This window comes from Xyrauchen texanus, chromosome 45, assembly GCF_025860055.1.
Source record: "Xyrauchen texanus isolate HMW12.3.18 chromosome 45, RBS_HiC_50CHRs, whole genome shotgun sequence".
Classification (NCBI taxonomy): domain Eukaryota; kingdom Metazoa; phylum Chordata; class Actinopteri; order Cypriniformes; family Catostomidae; genus Xyrauchen; species Xyrauchen texanus.
Genome location: NC_068320.1, coordinates 14,769,981 through 14,789,161, shown reverse-complemented (window position 1 = coordinate 14,789,161; position 19,181 = coordinate 14,769,981). Strand labels below are relative to the sequence as shown.

The following is a 19,181-nucleotide window of genomic DNA, read 5'->3' as shown; positions in this document are numbered from 1 at the left end:
ACATGTAGGACTCTTTTCTTCACAAAACATGATTCAATTCATATAAAGACCTATTTATTTGAATTAATGCTTAACACATTTATTTACAATTTACATTATTTTGTCATTACAGCATTTTCCATTTAAGCAAAAGGAAAAAACCATGTAAAGATCTAATTACGGTGGTCCCTGTGTGAAGCACAACACAACCAAATTAGCAAAGCAAATAAAGCTTAAAAACACAAAAGAAATAAGCCACAATACAACAAAATGAATCTGCAAAAACAGTGAAACTTACTAGTTAGTTTTTTTGTGTGTTTCATGTTACAGTTTGTCTCTGTGCATGTGAGATCTAAAGGCGGCTCAGAATAAGCAAGAGAAGTTCCCAGTCAATGTGGAATGTGTTTCCATTTTGAAAACTAAACAGACGAGACTTTGTGTATGCTACAGATGTAGTTCTGAATATAAATCAATTTTATACCTTTGGCTAGTCCTTGAAGTGGGAAAAAGATCTGTGCCCTGTGACATCATTTTCAGATCATTACTGGTATGGCATACCGCCCCTCTTTAAGCACTGCCTTTGGAAGTGTTAAAGTTATAAAAAAGGAGTTCTGGTAGACACCCAACCAAGGTATGCGTTGTCCAGAGCACTACAGGACAACCAAGTAATTCCGAATTTATTTAGTTGTGGCTTATTTCCGTTGTGTTTTCAAACTATATTTGCTTTGCTAATTTTCTTGTGTTGTGCACCCCTGGGCCACAATCACTAATAAAGCAATGACGATTGCTCAGACATTTGGTACAATACTTGTATTTTGCAACTTATACTTTATTGCTTGAAAACAAATAGACTGGAATATCCTTTTTCCCCACTTGTGCCAAAGCTTATTTGGGACAATATTCCAAACTAGTCATTTGAGAATGCTTAACGTCCATTTTCCTCTGTAAAATCTTAATTCTCATGATTAATGTAGAACTGAATTAATGTAGAGCTCTCTCTGGTCCTCGTATAAGGTTTTAGCTCAGAATGAGTTGATAAAGCTGAGGTAGGCTTTGATGAAGCCAGTGGGATCCTCCAGCTGTGGATAATGACTGACATGCTCATCTAGAACCGATACTGTGGATCTCTGGACTAGTTTCCTGTAAAAATAAATAAATTTAATCCGGAGTAACCAGATGTAATGAATCTGAATGTCTTCTGGCTGTGTAATGGGTAGCTGAAACAATCCTTAAATACAGTCTTAGCTTTTTAAAACAATTTTGAGTAGTTTCATGTACATTCAAGGTATAGTTCACCCAAAAATGTAAATTTTCCTCAGTCATCTTCAGTTGAACAGAAACGAAGATTTCTAGAAGAATATTTCAGCTCTGTAAGTCCACACAATGCAAGTGAATGGTGGCCAGAACTTTGAAGCACTAAAAAGCAAAGGCAGCATAAAAGTAATCCACACAACTTGTTTAAATCCATATAATTCTAAGTTATATAATAGGTGTGTGTGAGAAACTAATCAATATTTAAGTCCCTTTTTTTGTGTACCATAAATTAACCTCCCTGCTCAGTAGGTGGCAATATGCACAAAGAATACAAATTACCAAAAAGAAAGTGAAAGTGGAGATTTACAGTAAAGGAGGACTTAAATATTGATCTGTTTCTCACCCACACTAATCATATTGCTTCAGAAGACATGTTAAACCACTGGATTACTTTTATGCTGATGCTTTTTGGACATTTAAAGTTCTGGCCACCATTAACTTTGTATGGCATGATGGTGAGAAAATTATGAGAATTTAAATTTTTGGGTAAATTATTCCATTAATATGAGAACCTTTTTTTTTTTTTTGAATACGACAACATTGAAGCTTCATTCGTTATATGGGTAACATTTTACAATAAGGTTGCATTCGTTAACAAAAAATGCAACAGAAAAACAATGTAACACTGATCTCAGTGGCATGTTAGATTTCGTACCTGAAAGTCGTTGAGTTTCTTCAATCTTTTAAAATATTTCTGTGCATTTTTTTACATTTCTTCCATCATATGTAATAAAGCACACCTCCCAAAATACTTTGTAAAAAGATCTAGACATATCTTTAAAAAAAGATTCTGATTTAGTTCTGATTAAAAACAGAATTTAAATGTGTCTTGGTAAGGGTAATATTAAATGTAAATTGACATATACTCACCAGTAGTGCTGGATAAACTGGGGGTGTGGATTAACTGGATCTAGTGGTCCATAGATCATGTGCACTGCAAAGTTAAAGACGACGCAGCAATGAAATTCTTCATAATCATCCTTGTAATTTACAATTGCAAAGAAACAATGTTGAAAGTATGTTTTATGACTAAATTGCACAGAAACAATGTTTCTGTGCAATTTATGGTGATGCACTCTTCCTGTGGAATGTTTGTAAAAATTGTTTGTTTTGATGGGTGTACATTTTCCCTAACACTGTAGAATGTGCCAAAAATATTGTCTTATCCATAGTTTTCCTAACCAAACACTGGGGGCGTTATGATGATTCTACTGGTCACTGGACTGTTTTCTGCATCTGGTCTCCATTAAAAAAACAATGTAAAAAGTAAAGAAACGAGCAATCCAGACAGAGAATGACAACCATTTTAAGTGTTAGTTGGAAATAAAAATGAGTTGGGCTCAAAACAACATAATGTGATATCACCTTAACTAACCTTGGGCCATCGCTTCATTAAACTTTGACGGGGGAGGCACTGTCAAACAACATTCATCAATAATTTGATGAGTGCTCTGCTCTGTCATCTCATACAACACACAGCGCAGTCGGCTTCACTTTACAATTTACTTTAAAGCATGCAGCTCTTGCAGACTAAGATTGCATCCTTTGCAGTTTATCACACTAGGACATATTATGCATTTAATTTTACTTTAATTGACTTAACATTTTTCCCAAATAAGCCAAATTTGTGTGTAATCAGTTGGAAGCAGTCATGTGTCGGTCAGACAGTGTGTGTGTCGAATTGAGTTTGTATTACCAGTACTGCTGAAACACTGGTATCGCATCACTGACTTGTTATATTTTAGTTTTGACTTGGTGTCAGAGTACCAGTACTTTCGACATCCCTAGTTCTTATTAAACTAAATTTATATCTGATGCTTCAGTAATGTAGTGTATGTTGTATACCACACCACATCACTCAACTATGTGAATGCTGACAATATGTGCTGTAACCTTAACCATCACCTCAAATGCTCACAGATGGGCTAAGCAGCTTCCACTGTGATTTTCAATGGATTAAACTACTTAGCTTATGGCCAAGTTTTTAAGCAAAGCCAACAGAGTGAGCCACATACACACTTAGACAGTGAATCACCTTAGTCTGGCAACAGTTTGGCTAGACTAGGTGGTCAAGCAAAGCCTTGCCAAAGACATTAGTCATCAAAACTCCAGGACTTTAGTAATGAATGAAAGTCTGCATACTCACATGGTGTTGAAGTTGAGGTTAGGGCCCCCACCCATCTGTCTCTGTGCTTCAGCCTCTGGTTAATGTACTGTAGGATACTAGACAAGACACACAGCAGAGGTGTGTTAGTCCAGTGCAATGTTTAGTATGGTAAAACTAACATCAGGCTTTCCTTCACAATGATGTCTGTAAAGGAATGGCAAGTTTCTAGGACATTGTTTTGGGCTATATACACAGATCAGCCACAACATTAAAACCACCTGCCTAATATTATGTTGGTCCCCATCATGCCACCAAAACAACGCCAACCCGGATATCAGAATAGCATTGAAACAGTCTGGCTATTCTCTGTTGACCTCTCTCATCAACAAGGTGTTTCTGTCTCAACTGCCATTGAGAAATACTCAAACCAGCCGTCTGGCCCCAACAGACAGTTGGTGCCAGACGGGCTGGTTTGAGTATTTCTGTAACTGCTGATCTCCTGGGCTTTTCACACACAACAGTCTCTAGAATTTACTCTGCCAAAAACATCCAGTGAGCGGCAGTTCTGCGGACAGAAACGCCTTGTTGATGAGAGAGGTCAACAGAGAATGGCCAGACTGGTTTGAACTGACAAAGTCTACCGTAACTCAGATAACCACTCTGAACAATTGTGGAGAGAAGAATAGTATATCAGAATGCTATTCTGAGATGAGAGTTGGCGATGATTTGGTGGGACGAGGGGGACCGACAGAATATTAGGCAGACAGTTTTAATATTGTGGCTGATCGGTGTATGTAAAGGTCATCATTATAAGCAAAGCATGGAGTGCTGCAGCTCTACAAAGCCCTTTTAGAACTTTACATACACAATACATGGACAAAAGTGGACACATGTTATAAGCATTACCTGTCCATGACCAGATTTCCATCATTAAAGCGAATGCCTGTCCACATGTCCCAGAACTCTGCTTCGGTTGGCTGAGTGTATGGTCCAAAAACATCCCTTATTCTGTAGATTAAGGAGATGTATAAACTTATGTAGATCATTCTACATAATGTAATTGGGTATGAAGAATCAAGGCCCAAAAGAACTAAAGATCCAAAATAATTTTTGCAATTGAATGTTTAAGCTATGGCTAACAGATTAGTGATTCAATGAAATTATTTACAGCTATGTAAAATATGATAAACAGTTCAAACTCTACACTAATAAACATCCAGTTGTCTACACACCCCCCATTCTAGACACTCCACTTACCCTCTAGAGAACAGCTGGAAGTTTATGAGGCGAGTAAGTAAAGGTGAAATGATGCCAGAGTCTTTTAGCACCTGTAGATGACAAAAAAAAATTGCAAGAATTGACTTCTCATTTATTCAAGAATGAAATGATGTTAATGTTGCCATTAACAAATGTGTCTTTATAAACCATCTGTTTCACACTCACTTTCTGCATGAATCTTGGATGATGAGTCTCTGGAAATATACCTTGAATGAACGAAAACAGGTTACTGGCATGATCCTATATAATCTTAAATATGAATGTCTCAATAAAACTAACATTAAGAAAAAGTGCTCCAAGAAACTTTTATGTACCTCCATTTGAGAGACAGAGGCTGTTTATGGTGATGTGTCCAGTCCTGTTATGGTCACTCCTGTGTGTTTAACTGCATGTGAGAATCACCCAGATCATATTCACAGAAACATTAAGCTCCTAACTGTGCAACTCTGTCCTAACCTACAGTACAGTTCAGTCTTTCTGGATTTTATTATCTAGAACAGTTGTTTAAGATGTTGACACAAGGATTGAAGATAAAAGGTAACACTACGGCTGCACAATTAATCAAACAATTAATACTGTATAGCTACCACAAATAACTACTTGTGAAAAGTGCAGATGGATTGGAATGTGTAAGCTCTGTTTAGAGTTGTGTCAGTTTGAATTCAAGCGGGCATACAGCCAGTTTGATTTCCGAAAGCACAACTTGACCCACCTCTCTGATGTAGGCATCTGTTAAACAATGAGAATCTCAGATAGTGTTGCGGCAAAAGTTGAAAAATGTTCTCAACTGTTGGTCCCATGACAGAGCGTCACTATCTCAAACCCTTGCGTTTTCCCTCCCCATACCTATGACCTACCATCCCCACTGACAATCAATGCATTTGCAGCACTCTCTAACACAGCGTAAACTGAGTGTAAACACCCACAGGAGATTTTAAGCATGCAAAATTGTTTCAGACACTGCAACAGATCAAGATATGATGTCAGACGCGATGGCTTCTGGTTTTAATCAATAATAAAATCACAAATAACAATATATTCAAAATGTTAAAATATACCATCTACTCACTTTCCTGCAACAATAAAACACATAGCTTTGAAATATGGATTCTTTGAATTGAGCCAAGAGGTTAAAGAGGTGTTTGATGTACTAATATTGAAAAACAGTTTAGTTTTTTGTGCTACTAAGGAGGAAAATGTGAAGTTGATTTAATGATATACAACAAAGCAATTCAAAAAAGTAATTCAGCTTAAAGGTATATTCCGGGTTCAATACAAATTAAGCTCAATCGACAGTATTTGTAGAATATATAGTACATTAATTTTTAAATGAACGAGTCGAAAATATTTTGTTACATTAAGACACTTACAATGGAAGTGAATGAGGCCGGTCAATAAATAATACAATACACATGGTTTCAAAAGATCAACCACAAGACGTAAACATTATGCGTGTTAACATGACTAAAAAAAAACAATATTTATATTAATTTTAAAAAAAAAGTGATAAAATCGCTGATAGGTTTTACAGGCGTTAATTCATTATGGCAACGAATTTTATATGTGATGGTGTCTGATGTCACACAAAGCCAAGTGTGGCAATAAAAAAAAAAAAGTGGCAATACTTCGATCCTTATTAAATTCAACTCGATTAAAATTTGTTTTTTAGAGTCATGCATAGACAAGGATCTTTTTTATGCTGGAAATTAAATGCAAAGCAGTACGAGAATCTCTGAATCAGACCGATATGTGCATTAAATCTCTGAACACGGGCAGAGTGCAATTTATAAAAACCAACATTCACCACTTGTTTTTCTGAATAATAATATGTGAAATGATAAAAATAAGATAGCCTTTATGTAGACTCGGAATTTATTTGCATTACCTCATGCCGTCAGTTTTGGTTTCTATGTAAGCTCCAAGTGCGTGCAAATGTTTTTTTCCCTGTTATTTTTAAAACTTTTGATTTCTGCATATTTCTCATTTTATTTTTTTCGCAAAAGCAAAGCATAATTTTTTTAAGTTAGCTTATTTTTAAATCGTTCTTAATAAAATTTGTGAATAAAACTAAATAGAAATTTCACATATGTGTCATATTGTATATTTGTAACAGACATTTTAATTTACGAGTAATCAATTACTCGTATTTTAGTGGGTTAAGCCCTAGGTAAACTTACAGTTTGACACAAATGCTCAGCGTCTGCGTACAGTCGAACTCGAGCCAGTCAAAGTACACTCCATATAACTATGCGCATTGACAGCAACGTCTCAAAGTTATGCCACCATGTGAACCCTCTAATTAGTGCAAATAACTCACGACGCATGTGCATTCTGCGTGTTCAAAGACAAGTGTTCAGTCTCGCGCACTCTGCTGATGACGAGTTAAGCATCAAGCATCTTGTACGCGGACACTCAACGTTCATGGCTCACCGAAGCATACTTTAGGATTTACAAAATTTCTCAAATTCCAATCCCCAATTTTAAAATGTATGGATGTGCCCCATTCACTTCCATTGTTAGTGCTTCACTATAACCACAATGTTTTTTTTATTTTTTTTATCCCATTTTCTCCCAATTTGGAATGCCCAATTCCCAATACTTAGTAGGTCCTTGTGGTGGTGCGGTTACTCACCTCGATCTGGGTGGCGGAGGACAAGTCTCAGTTGCTTCAGCTTCTGAGACCGTCAATCTGAGCATCTTATCACGTGGCACGTTGTGCATGACACCGCGGACACTCACAGCACGTGGAGACTCATGCTACTCTCCGCGATCCACGCACAGCTTACCACGCGCCCCATTGAGAGGGAGAACCCGTAATCGTGACCACGAGGAGGTTAGCCCATGTAACTACCTTCCCTAGCAACCGGGCTAATTTGGTTGCTTAGGAGACCTGACTGGATTCACTCAGCACACCATGGATTCAAACTCGTGACTCCAGCATCAACAAAGGGACATGTTGAAATTTTTGGCAGTAATCAATATGTTGCTTGATCTTAACTTGTATTACACCTGTAAAATTCCTTTAACATTTCTCAGTTTGTTAATTGCAATTACAAAATCAAGGTAAATAATTGACAATTATATTTGTCATAATCGTGCAGCACAAGATTACGGTTTAGGTTGGCGCCTTAAATCTCCTGATCTCATAGACTGTCAACAAACACTGAATGATGCAAAGAGAGTTTTACAACCCTTTAGCAGATGCTCACCTGTACAGTAACTCGAGAGCTACAGTGTCTCCATAGTCATGTGACAGAACATTGATCCTCTGCTCTGACAGACCTAAATGAGCAATCAGGGCCTCCACCACACTAGCCTGCTCAAAGATGGAGTAACGGTGTGGTCTCTGGAGCACAAAGTCACCATGCCATTAATCATTATTTCAACAGAGAAATTAAATTACAGATGATAAAAAACAATATACATCTCAAACAGTAGTATTGGAAGATCTTAATGACATTTAATTGTAATGATTGCCTAGCTTTCATCTTACCGGTTTGTCTGAGAAACCAAAGCCCAGGAAGTCAAGGGCAATGACTCTGTTGAAGCGAAGAGTCAGAGAATCCCAGATCTACAAATTGAGAGATCATGGTTGAACAAACAGATCATGAGCAATGTGAACACATCCAAAGCTAAAGCTAGCTTAGTGTGCAGTCATTGTCTGTATACTGCAACTCATTTCATTTATTGCTAGCTGGCTGTAATGATGATGCAGTTTTATATATGAAAATTGCATTTTTAAGTCTTTTGGATGATTCTGTGTTCTGCTCACCTTGTACCAGTCATAGCTGGAAGTAGGAAAACCATGAAGTAGCAAGAGAACATCAGAGCTTCCCACAACACCAAATGACTCTAGTAACAAATATGAATACAGTAGTATATAATAAGCATACAACATTACTAGTTATCGACTTTGTAACATGAATATTATTGGACTGTTCTTATAAAAGGTATGCTTTAGTTTCTGTAGTTCCTTCAGTTCTCAAAGGCAAAGTGTTTAACCAGAAAAAGTTTTCAAACATATTTTTCAAGGCAAGAAACCTTTTTTTTTCAAATATTAAGAATTTGAGTCGAGAATATCAAGAGGTTTTCTCAGGGTTACTCCATATGATCTGCACAAAATGTGCATATTCATAAAACAAAGGTCAAAATATATATATTTTTTAAACTTCACACTAAGTTTGTCTGAAGTGATCAAAATTAGAATTTATTTTAATCCAGTTAAAAACACATGAAAAGTTCATAAAAATGTTATCTTTCTGCCCAATTTGGTCTCTTAATGACTTGAAAAACATGTATAGCATTTGCTACAAAAGATTTATACTGATTTTAAAAATGTAATGTGCTGTAACCATCACGTGAAAGGTATTAGAATATTTCCATGCACCTTGAATACATGAGAGTACACAACTTAATTCATTTCAAGGTACTTTTCTTTTTACAAATATCGTGAATTTTTCAAGAATATCAAGTAGTTTTCTCAACAGGACTCCTTATCGCCTGAACAATATATGCCTTTAAAAAAATATATATATATATATATATATATATATATATATATATATATATATATATATATATATATATATATATATATATATATAGATAGATAGATAGATAGATAGATAGATAGATAGATAGATAGATAGATAGATAGATAGATAGATAGATATAGATATATACTGATCAGCCACAACATTAAAACCACTGACAGGTGAAGTGAATAACATTGATTGCATCGTTACAATGGCACCTGTCAAGTGGTGGGATATATTAGGCAGTCAGTTCTTTAATTTCATGTAAGCAGGGAAAATGGGCAAGCGTAAAGATCTGAGCAACTTTGACAAGGGCCAAATTGTGATGGCTAGACCACTGGGTCAGAGCATCTCCAAAACGGCAGGTCTTGTGGGGTGTTCCCGGTATGTAGTGTTTAGTACCTACAAAAAGTGGTCCAAGGAAGGACAACCGGTGAACCGGCAAAAGGGTCATGGGTGCCCAAGCCTCATTAGATGCGCGTGGGGAGTGAAGGCTAGCCTGTATGGCCCGATCCCACAGATGAGCTACTGTAGCACAAATTGCTGAAAAACTTCATGCTGGCCATGATAGAAAGGTGTCAGAACACACAGATCATCACAGCTTGCTGCGTATGTAGACCCCTGTCCATCACCGAAAGCACATACATGGGCACGTGAGTGACAGAACTGGACCATGGAGCAATGGAAGAAGGTGGCCTGGGGCCGGTTGCACCAGCTGTGCGTAAATTCAAACTTAGCCTAGTTGTTGCGTAAATGGGCACTAAGTCACGTTCCCTATCGAGAGGTCTCTCCTATTGCGTAAGTAGCTTACGCTATGGGGAAAACTCAGTTTCTCGAGAAATATTGAAGTCTTTATGTAAAACGCATTGCAGCTGCACAGCAGACAGCGATGAGCGAGGCAGCTCGGTCATTGGCTGTGCCGCGGCAACTGCTCGAACCAATGACGGGCGACTCTGAACGCAGCGACCAATGGTAGCGCTACCTGCATTCAGCGCTCAGAGCCTGCCGAAATTAGCATAGGCAGGCTATATAATGGGCACCCGTCATGCAAGTTCCTTTAGATTTAATCTCCTTCAGCGAAGACCTTCTCTTCGCTGGATCCTCCGGATTGTTGGAGTCTTTCGCCGCCGTTGACAAGCTTACAGCGGGACTGCTAAGAGGACGCCGGCGCCTTCAGCCGCCGAAGCCTTCTGCTACGCCATCCGGCGCGCATCGCATATCCTTTACTGCCAGCGCTCGCCCCGGCGCTTTTAAAAATAAAAGAGTAATTTTCAAAGCGTTGTTTCAAATGCCTTCAGCCTGCGCCTCGTGCAGAGGCCCTCTTCACGACGGAGATCGGCACATCATCTGCACTCGCTGCCTGGGTCTGGACCATGCAGAAGCTGCACTCATTCAGGGCGGATGCCCGAATCGCGACTCCTTGGGCCTCGCCGAGCTGGCGCTTCGCTTTGCCGTTTTCACGCAAGCGAGCGGCTTCCACCATGCTGCCACCTCCGTTCGAGCAGCGCAAGAAAAGCGCCGCTCACAGAGGCTGCCAGAACGCGCCGACTCGGTGGCGTCACGCCGGCCCAGTCCCCGCATGCATCACCGCTACCAGAAATCTCCCGCCGCCAGTCCATTTCACGAGAGCGGACCTGCACCCCTCCAACAAAGCGGTGGGTCTCGTCTCGTTCGGCACATCAGGGGACGGCGATGGAAAGGATGACAGCCTCTCTCTTGGCGCTGCATCCGACGACTGGCCGGGCTCGTTCGACCCCGCGCCATCGACATCAGCGGACACGAGCGCGGGCACCAGCATGGACTCGGAAATCGTCCGTATCCTGTCAAAAGCCGAGGAAGACCTCAGGCTCAACTGGTCTTCCCCGGAAGAACCCGCCCGCAGCCGGCTGGACGAGTGGTTCCTGCAGGGGCGCCGGCAGGCCCCCAGACAGAGACCCTCTCCTTTCTTCCCTGAGGTCCACGATGAGCTCACAAAGTCATGGAAAGCCCCGCACTCTGCTCGCCTAAAGCCTTCTTTTTCTTCCTCGCTCTCCTCAGTGGACGGCGCGAGAGAAAGAGGCTACGAGGCAACTCCGCCCCTCGAGGAGACCGTGGCCAACCATCTATGCCCACCCTCCACCGCTGGATGGAAGGCCAGAGCTTCTCACCCCTCGAAGCCCTGCAGAACCACCTCAGCTCTCGCCGGTCGCGCATACGCCGCCGCCGGCCAAGCTGCGTCAGCGCTGCATTCGATGGTGGTCCTACAAGTTTTTCAGGCCAAACTCCTCTGCACCATGGACGAGTCTGGACCTGAACCAGAGGCTTTCAAGGACCTGCGCAGCGCTACGGACCTAGCCCTGCGAGCCACAAAGGCCACCGCCTTTGGCTAATTTGACCGTCCTTGAGCGCCATCTGTGGCTAACGCTAACGGAGATGAAGGACGCGGATAAGGCACCATTTCTTGACGCGCCTGTCACTCCAAGCGGCCTGTTCGGACCGGCGGTGAGAGAATTCACTGAGCGCTTCACTGAGGCTCGGATGGATTCGCAAGCTATGCATCACTTCCTGCCCAAGCGCTCCAGCTCGTCTCAGAAACCGCCCCAGCAGCAGCAGCGAGCCAGGGCACAGCCGCCCGTCTCCCAGCCGAAGAGCAGACCTGAAAAGGACGCTCGACGCCGCTCGCGTTCCGCTGGCCGAAGAAAGCCGCACGAGCAACGAGGTCCTCGGCCCAGAATCACTCTGAACACGGAGCCTCGTAAGTCTTCCTAGCAACAGGAAGAAAAAGAGAGAGTACGTGTCTCGCAAAAGCCGGACCGCTCTCTCTCAAACATCTAAAACATTACCCAGTCCCCTTACAGGTGGCTGGAAATGTCTATACAGCAGTCAATGGGCCAGTCATAAAACTTCGCTCACCTGCAATCAAGCGCCGTTTTACGGCGACACACAGAAATCACGAAAAGAGTCATTTTCTGCCTGTGTCACTAAGGGTTCACATGTCCACACTAAAGTGCGCATTCCCACATATCAATACTGTCCAAACAGTGCCAAATACCTCCCCAGTTCAGGCTGGATGTCCCAAAAATGTAGATCGTGTGCCTATTGTCATGTGTGCACCACTACACAAAAGCACTGTTCCCACAGTTATAAACACTTCCCCAGTAAAAACGGGAAATACTATAAGTGTAGCGCACGTGCCTGCTGTACTGCACGCACCCCTACACACAGCTACCCATACAGTTTCAAACAGCTCTCTATTTCATGCCGCAAGCATCACAGATGCAATGCGCGAGCAAAGAAACTCCCCGCTAAATGCGGAAAGCTTTATGAATGTGGCGCGCGTGCCTATTAAGATGTATGCACCCCCACCCCAAAACACTGTTCATACAGTTTCAAGCATCTCTCCGACTCATGCTGTAAGCATCTCGGAGATAGCGCACGTGCACTCGGCGCTCAATACGGCTGCTCAGCGAGCACCTGCGCCTCTGAGAGCCATAGACTCTGTGTTAGCACAAAGCGATTTGCCGGTGGGGCCCATACGTCACTGCGACACGCCCCCAGCCAGCATTCAGCCCATATCTGTGCGAGCAGAAGCCTGGGAAAAAAATCCCCGACATGCCGAAATGGGTTTTGAACATAAAACACGGATACTTCAGTTCGCTCGCAGACCACCCCGCTTTTCAGCGGTGGTCGAGACGAAAGTGAGAAAAGATGTGTCACATGTTCTACGCACCGAGGTGCTCAAACTGATAGAGAAGGGCGCTATAGAAACTGTTCCTCCCTCTTTGAGCGAGGCGGGTTTTTACAGCCGCTATTTTCTCGTCCCGAAAAAGGACGGTGGCCTTCGCCCCATCCTGGATCTCAGACATCTGAACAAAGCTTTAATGATTCGCTCGTTCAGAATGTTAAAAACCAAACATATCCTCGCGCAAGTTCGCCCCGAGGATTGGTTTCTATCAGTGGATTTGAAAGACGCTTACTTTCACATTCCAATAACGCCTCATCACAGGCCCTTTCTGAGATTCGCTTTCGAGGGACAGTCATACCAGTACACAGTACTACCATTCGACCTATCATTGGCCCCCGTACATTCACGAAATGTATGGACGCGGCACTTTCCCCCCCTGAGACAGCGGGGAGTGCGAATACTGAATTACCTCGACGATTGGCTAATCATAGCACAATCAGAGGACCAGTTAATGACGCACAGATCTTGGATTATCAGCCATCTAGAATGCCTGGGTCTGAGAATCAATTTTGCAAAGAGCGTGCTATCCCCCAGCCAGAATATCTCTTTTCTGGGAATAGTGCTAGACTCAGTGCAGATGACAGTGCGCCTCTCATCACAGCGCACGCTCTCTATTTGACGCCTTGCAACATCGTTCAGAACGGGCGCGCCCGCCCCCGTCAAACGATTTCAAAGAATGCTCGGTCTCATGGCCTCGGCATCAGCTGTACTCCAGCTAGAATTGTTGCACATGCGTCCTCTCCAGCGCTGGCTCAAGAGCCGTGTCACCACTCACGCGTGGCGCTCGGGCCACTTTTTGATCAGAGCGAATCACGGCTGTATAAAAGCCCTGACGCCCTGGAAAGCCATCAACTGGTATCAAACCGGCGTGAGTCTGGGCGTGAGTACGCGGAGAAAAATGATCATGACAGATGCCTCCAAAATAGGATGGGGGCCCTTTACGAGGGCAGGCCTGTCTCCGGGTTTTGGTCAAACCCGAAAGCGCCTACACATAAACTGTCTGGAAATGAAAGCGGTCGCCTTGGCTCTCAGAGCCCTGCTTCCGTACCTAAAAACTAACACGTCCTGGTCGAGCGGACAACATGACGGTAGTTTCAGTATATAAATCGCCAAGGTGGACTCAGGTCGAGCTCCTGCACTCTATGGCCAGGGAGCTCATCCTATGGTCACAACACCACCTCATCGCTAAGGGCAGCGCGCGTGCCAGGTGTCCTGAACCAAGGAGCGGACATGCTATCCAGAGACAAGGTTCTCCCAAGAGAATGGTCTCTCCACCCTCTGGCCGGTTCAGTGGTTATGGCAAACATTTGGCGAGGCAGAGGTCGACCTCTTCAGCCTCCAAGGAAAACGCAGCACTGCCCTCTCTTCTTCTCAAAAAGCACGGACGCTTCGCCCAAGTTTGGCCGAGCAGCCCCTTGTATGCTTTTCCCCGATCGCGATGCTACCTCAGGTCATCAGTCGGATCAGGGAGGTGAAATGTGCAGTGCTCCTGGTAGCCCCACTCTGGAAAAACCAGACGTGGTTTCCAGAACTGATACAGATGATGCAATCTGCCCCATGGCCGATTCCGCTGAGGCAAGACCTCCTCGGACAGGCCAGCGGGATGATTCTTCATCCCCGCCCGATCTGTGGGCCCTCCATGCATGGCCCCTCAGCGGGTTCCGAGAACCTCCCCAGTGGAGTTTTGAGAACCATTACTGAGGCGCGGCGCCTCTACGTGGCGCTTGTATGCCCGAAAGTGGAAAATGTTCAGTGACTGGTGTGATACCAAGAGTTTGAACCCCAAAACGTGCGAGATACCAAGTGTACTCGCCTTATTGCAGGAGCTGCTGGAGGCGGGCCGCACACCCTCCACGCTCAAAGTCTATGTGGCTGCCATAGCGGCGTCACACAATCCTGATAAAGGACATTCATTAGGGAAAAACGATCTGATCGTTCGTTTCCTAAGAGGCGCTAGGAGGATGAACCCTCCTCGCCCACCTTCGGTGCCGATCTGGGACCTGGCCATGGTTCTGGACGCACTCAAGGGTGCCCCGTTCGAACCTCTCCGAACCGTGCACCTTAAGCAGCTCTCGCTCAAAACCGTGCTCTTGCTGGCGCTCGCTTCAGTTAAAAGAGTGGGCGACCTACACGCGCTGTCATCAAGCGCTGCTTGCCTGGAATTTGGACCTAACGACTGCAGAGTTGTCCTTAGGCCAAAGCACGGGTATATTCCTAAAGTGCTCTCTACACCCTTCAGAGCACAGGTGATATCTCTGGCAGCGCTATCGTCCCCAGCAGACGAAGGTGACGCAAATTTACTCTGCCCGGTCAGGGCGCTCAGAGTATATGTGACCCGTCACGGAAACCAGTGACACAAGTCGGCAGCACAACTTGTGAGCAAAATGAGAAACAAGTGTTTTTTTCGAAAATTGGTGATTTCCGCTTTTTTGCAGAATCTGTTAGTTGAGATCATGAAGAAGCCTCTCCATGTTTGAGATAACAGTATTGGTATATTTAAAAGCGTACATTTTGAGGTTGAAATCGGCTTGTTTTTCGGAGATTCTAGCATGCAGTAGGGGCGTGTCATTGTCTGTGTGTATTTCCGTACTGAATAGCCGCGCGCTTTTGCCCCCGCCCCTAACAGCGTGGCTACTTATTATGCAGCGCTCTAGCCGGCTCTATCTGATATCAAAATTCAATGAAGATGGACGCCGCAAAGAATGTCACAGACGAGCTGAACCGTGGCGTTACAACGAAAATGTTTTGAAGTACTTCTTCGACAAGCCGGATGCTTATGAACAAGCGTTCACTGATTCTGAAGAGCGATCTGAGCGGCGATGAAAGTGGCATGATAAGACTGAATAATATCCCTAATCTACAACTGAGCGAAGATGAAGACGAGGAAGAATGTATCGGACTGGCGTCATGCGAATTATTGGACATTTAGAGGCAAACAGACGCACAGTGCAAACTTCGGAGATGGTTACATCCACAAAGAAGACCCCGACAAAGAGAAAGTGTGCCCGAACGACTTATTTCATTGGAGGCAACGAGATCTGCAAGAATACTTTTCTGTTTCTTATGGGGTGAGTTTCCATAAACATCAAAGTTTGTCGTTTTTTGTTCATTCTAAGAACACGCTACACGTTATCTCATGTTTAGTCCATGTTTACAGGGGGAGCTTTACAGGGGGTATGGCTTATCTAAATGAGATGTAAATGAGCCCTATTGTCACTCCCAGCAGCAGAGAGAGGTGAGAACTGCACAATCTTTTGAGGCCGTTTTCTCCCCTTTTAGCTTTTTTGAGTGCCTACCTTCAAATGGCCACAACTTCTCCAAATATTGTCAGATTTCCATGTGTTACAAATCGTTGGAAAGCTTGGAGACTACACTTTCAGAATCTGTGAATAACTCAAAATGCCCCAAAACCGACTTGTGTCCCTACTTTCTGTGATCGGTCACATATTTGGAACGTTCTGCCCTGTTCAGACAGAGGGAACAATTATTCGTATGCTTTGGCGGCCGAACTAAGGGTCTCGCTGTCTCAAAGCAAAGAATATCGCGCTGGATAGTGGATGCTATAGCGCTGGCTTATGAAGCCAAGGGCCTTCAATGCCCCTTAGGCATCAGAGCTCACTCTACGAGGAGCATGGCCTCCTCGTGGGCGTGGTCGAGTGGGATACCCATTGAAGATATTTGTGCGGCGGCAGGCTGGGCCTCGCCTTCGACATTTATCAGGTTTTATAACCTACAGGTCCCCTCATTGCATGCCAACATTCTATCAGCCTGACTATAGAATGGAATAGAGTGTGTGTATGCTGGGCATCACCTCCTCCCTTATAAGGTCCGTCTCTGACCGACTTAGAGGATTTATTATGTGTACCAGTACATAAAAAGCTCAGTACATAAGATGTGTGCTTGTGTTTGTACAAAGAGCGCCCCGCCTTGGGCAAGGACGCTCTGTAATATCCCAGTATATAGCTCACCGTTGGCCGGCTCGGGGAATAATCACTTTGCTTTAAAGCTCAGGCACCTGCCTCTGGTTTTTAGAGCCGAAGTCAGCACGCACGGCGTTTTACATGGTGTTCCCATAGCGTAAGCTACTTACGCAATAGGAGAGACCTCTCGATAGGGAACGACTCGGTTACTAGCGTAACCTCGGTTCCCTGAGAGGAGGGAACGAGTATTGCGTAAGCTGCCGTGCTTGTGCTTGGTCAGTTCGCTTCAGTCGATTGAACCTAAAAGAACTCGCATGACGGGGTGCCCATTATATAGCCTGCCTATGCTAATTTTGGCAGGCTCTGAGCACGCGAACGCGAGGCTTTCAGAGTCGCCCCGTCATTGGTTCGAGCAGTTGCCGCGGCACAGCCAATGACCGAGCTGCCTCGCTCATCGCTGTCTGCTGTGCAGCTGCAATGCGTTTTACATAAAGACTTCAATATTTCTCGAGAAACTGAGTTTTCCCCATAGCGTAAGCTACTTAAGCAATACTCGTTCCCTCCTCTCAGGGAACCGAGGTTACGCTAGTAACCGAGTCGATTTATGCACTACTAAATAATTGAGCATTGCACCATTAAACTTAAGTAGGATGTAACCCTATGTATAAACTCAATATTTACGGCAGCCTTAGCCCGTGAATAACGAATGGATGGAATGAGATGGCAGCCAGATTAGAGTACATCGATGAGATTATCATTGATAATGAAGATAATGAGCCGCAAATTCGGCGACAAGTTCTACGAGACAGACATCATGCTTTGGATATTTATGATGTGGTCATATAAGCTCGTTTGTAGTTTAAAAGAGAGGAGAAAATGTGGATAACTGATTTGATATCGATATATAACTTTTAAGACAGTACGTCTTCGTTTTGACAGTTCACGCGAGGCAACAGCTTGAAATGATGAGCGCAGTTCCTGTTTACAAATTTGAAGACTGCTGATTGGATTACAAAAAATGTGTCATTCTGTGTGACTACGCATTACTTTACAGAGAGCTTATGACCTACTAGTTAAGTTCTGCCTTAAGAACAGGTGGTGCAACTAAATTAAGCACTGACTTGGTTACAAACTAACTAGTAGTTACTAGTGTGCCCTTAGTGTGAGCTTTATGTCCTCACTTAAGTGAGAACTTACGCACAGCTGGTGCAACCCTACCCTTGTCTGATGAATCACATTTTCTTTTAGATCATGTGGACAGCCAGGTTCGTGCGTGTCATTTACCTGGGAAAGAGATGGCAGCAGGATGCACTATGGGAAGAAGGCAGACTGGTGGAGGCAGTGTAATGCTCTGTGTGTACAGTATTTAGAGAGAGAGGGAGAGCGAGCGAGCAAATGCGTAATACCTTTATAGAAGATGTCGTTGCCTCTGAATGCGAAGAAGTGTCCGGAAGAACGCCAAGTGTTAAGCGCAGATGAGAGTTCTGGAGGAGGGATGTGCAGATACACGGCAACCAGAGGAATGCACAGCAGACCCACGTGAAGCCACCATTCCCTGCTGGCGCGCCGGGCAACGCCGCACGCGCCTTCATTCTTCTATACAGAGTGTATGACAGCGTATGAGCATAAATACAAATGCATTTAATCTAACATAACATGCATCTAAACGATTTGACAGAGGGCCTTGTTTTGACAAAACAGATGACACTTCCGGTGTGGAAGGAAGGATACATTCAGACTTTACTCCAAATAAATTTGGTTCCAAAATGCGTGCTAGTAATGGTACAGTAGATATGCAATTGAATATGCGGAAAGTTACTTACTGGTGAGTCGCGTGTCATACTCGAATTCTGCACTTGATCGCAGGGTGTCTCAGTTGTGTTTGTGCTGTTAAGCGCCATTTATGGTCCGTCAGTGAGCGGTCATCTGGAGGATCTATTCTTGAATTGGCTTGATACACTCAAAAGGTGTTGAGGCTACTGTTATTGGTCGTGCCTAGAAGGGATCCCTCTCTCGTCGCTTCTCGCGCGTGCTACAAACTTATCGCGCATGCGCATCTGTTAAGACGCTTTCGCCTGTGTTTTTTTTTTCTCGCATCTCAGCGTATTAAAGATGTAAAACATTAGAAACTTCAATAATATAGCATTATTATCATAGTAACTATTTGCAGCAGGTGTAAATACTGCTGTCTTCTTGAAATCTCATATAGGATCCCATGTTTCTTGGATAGAGTAAAATTTGACATACATATGTACATACTACTTTAAATCTTAGATTATATTATTGTGACTTAATTTACATTAATTCATGAATTAAAAAGTGTT

General features: G+C 43.5%; 1 protein-coding gene across 1 annotated transcript; it reads right to left on the bottom strand.

Annotated features, from left to right (window-relative positions):
* Positions 1-46: 46 nt before the first annotated feature.
* mest (mesoderm specific transcript) lies at positions 47-18,870 on the bottom strand. Its single transcript, XM_052118068.1, has 12 exons — positions 18,681-18,870; positions 18,264-18,453; positions 8,451-8,530; positions 8,172-8,249; positions 7,888-8,024; positions 4,993-5,051; positions 4,844-4,884; positions 4,658-4,728; positions 4,307-4,408; positions 3,440-3,516; positions 2,164-2,227; positions 47-1,119 (listed from the first exon to the last, which is right to left on the bottom strand). Exons 1-12 carry the CDS (start codon positions 18,756-18,758, stop codon positions 1,002-1,004), a joined length of 1,095 nt encoding a protein of 364 aa, XP_051974028.1. The 5' UTR covers positions 18,759-18,870; the 3' UTR covers positions 47-1,001.
* Positions 18,871-19,181: the final 311 nt, after the last annotated feature.

Excerpts from the sequence above, each read along its gene's own strand:
- mest (XM_052118068.1), bottom strand. The coding sequence starts at position 18,758 with ATGGCGCTTAACAGCACAAACACAACTGAGACACCCTGCGATCAAGTG. Across the intron at positions 18,454-18,680 it reads GTATGACACGCGACTCACCA|AAGAATGAAGGCGCGTGCGG; the intron begins GTAAGTAACTTT and ends CACTCTGTATAG. Across the intron at positions 4,885-4,992 it reads CCTCTGTCTCTCAAATGGAG|GTATATTTCCAGAGACTCAT; the intron begins GTACATAAAAGT and ends CGTTCATTCAAG.